The 2236-nt window shown below is 42.7% G+C and overlaps 1 protein-coding gene across 1 annotated transcript; it reads left to right on the plus strand.

Moving 5' to 3' along the window:
- The first annotated feature begins 421 nt into the window (after nt 1–421).
- Nucleotides 422–1205, plus strand: LOC124441601 (collagen alpha-1(XXV) chain-like). Its single transcript, XM_046992076.1, has 2 exons — nt 422–715; nt 795–1205. Exons 1-2 carry the CDS (start codon nt 422–424, stop codon nt 1203–1205), a joined length of 705 nt encoding a protein of 234 aa, XP_046848032.1.
- Nucleotides 1206–2236: the final 1031 nt, after the last annotated feature.

The raw sequence follows: 2236 nt of genomic DNA on the forward strand, positions 1-2236 counted from the left end.
TCGTCAAAGACTACTGTCTCGGGCATAGTGTCCAACTCCTCTACTGGCATTACATCTTAGAAGACGTTCTTTCACCCCGTTCATCAGTCGAAACGAGCAGCTTTCGCTTTGTTCGCATTTCAAACATTGAGGCAGAGCTCCGCCAAGAGCGTGACGCTCGTCATAAGCTGCGTAAGAAATACACGCGCATTATTTCGACACTTGACACCTTATCTGCTGCATCGAGTGCCTTTACAGTCGTGACAGGAACTGGAGGTGTTGCTCTCACTCTATCTGGTGTAGGCGCCCCGGCTGGGGCCGCTCTTGAAGTTCTTGCTGTCGCTGGCGGGTTGATCTCAGGTGTGGGGCGTGTTGTTTGTAAAAAGCTCGAGAAAAAAGCTAAAAGCACGACCGCATAGCCCAAGCTGCTGTGACGATTCTGATGACTGTCGGTGATATTACGTCACGTGCTCTCAGTGACAGCCGAGTCTCACATGAAGAGTTTGAACAAGTTCTAGATCAAATGCGGCGTTTTAACGAGCGTAAACGCGTTATCCAAGATGAATTCGACGCTCCGATGCGTAAGAAACAGGCTACCGATATAGCTTCTCTACTCAAAGAGATGGAAAAGACAAATAAGAACTTGGAGCGTGAAAAAGAAGAAGTTGTTGCCGCCGCTGCTGAAAACGCACGCCGTGAAGGTGAAGCTCAAGCTTTCAAAAAAATTGCGGGTCTGGCTGGAGCTCGTCATAGATTTCTCTTGCGGTCAAATATAAATCCAGTAAATAAAAAAATTTTTCTATTATATATAATAGGTGTATAAACGTCGCATCAAACTAATGGCAACTTTAGTAATCGGTGGAACTGATGATGGTTATGGATCTGGAAAACCAGGACCACCAGGGCCTAGAGGCCCAAGAGGAGCTCAGGAAGATAAAGGTGATACAGGAGCTTCGGGGGCTCAAGAAGATACGGGTCCTAAAGGACGAAAAGGAGAAAAAGGTGATACAGGAGCTACAGGGGCTCAAGGAGATACGGGTCTTAGAGGACCAAAAGGAGAGAAAGGTGATGAGGATCCTAGAGGAGATGACGGAACTGATGGGACCAATGGAAGCGATGGTGCGCCCGGGGCCACAGGAGCTCAAGAGCCTAAAGGAGATACTGGAGCCACAAGGCCTCAAGGGCCTAAAGGAGATACTGGAGCCACAGGGTGTAGCTCCATGTAGCTGCATTTTACGCCATAGCGCAAAATGCTCGCACCATATTGAATGACGCATGCGCCATAGTGTAAAGTTCAAAAGGTCAGTAGCACTTGTGTGATCTCTAGCAACTCTAGAGCAACGCGACCAAGTTGAATTCATCCTACTTTTAAGTGGTTTGTTTTGCTCTCAAACTCCAGCCTTCAAGATCACTGCAATAACGCGGCGATTTTCTCATCAAAATCACTGTTTTGTAGGAATCCTATCCCTTCTTCTTCGACAAAGTAAATAGATATAAATTACGGTGTTTTTAAAGCATTGAAGAAGTAACTATCTTTTGTTGACAGCAGCCATGTTTATTTTCTCAACAAACAACGCACCAGTGCAATTTCAGCCACGATTTGCCCTTCCCAATCGAGAGCAACATGTGCCCGAGCATTTTCCTCTATGCGTAAATGGCAGCTGCATGGAAATTAGCCTTAAAAGCGATGATTATGATATTTAGTGTGTGGTACGTAATACTTGAACAATGAATGTTCGGACTATCACACCTATGTACACGCTGAGCACCTATTTTTTAAGTATTGGTCATTTGAGTTTGCGTAAGCAAAGTCATCAATTAAGAACGTGCAATGTCTTAAACAAACATACTACATTCAAGCGTTCCCTGTTCAGTTTTGCATAAGTTAATATGACCATTGGAATACACGCAAATATCGTTAGCCGAGAGCTATGATGTTTAAAGGGCAAACACACGGAATTGATGTCACAGAAAATCTTTGTTTTTCAGTTACAAACAAACGGCGAAATAGTTTGAACATTTAGTGTGTTTACCTGAAATAATCCCCTGTGTGTTTACCTGAAATAAACAAATGTATACATTCGAAAAAACCTAGTTGAAGCTGTTGACCTCTTTCAGCAAAAAGAAAAGTAAAAAAGCCATTGTTTAAAAGAATGCAAAATAGACATTAAAAAAAAATTAAAATTTATTAGGACTAGAGCAAATATTGCTTTGAGATTAGTAGAATTATTATCATTGCTTAGTTTAAATATAACAA

This window comes from Xenia sp. Carnegie-2017, unplaced genomic scaffold (genome assembly GCF_021976095.1).
Source record: "Xenia sp. Carnegie-2017 unplaced genomic scaffold, XeniaSp_v1 HiC_scaffold_20, whole genome shotgun sequence".
NCBI lineage: Eukaryota > Metazoa > Cnidaria > Anthozoa > Malacalcyonacea > Xeniidae > Xenia > Xenia sp. Carnegie-2017.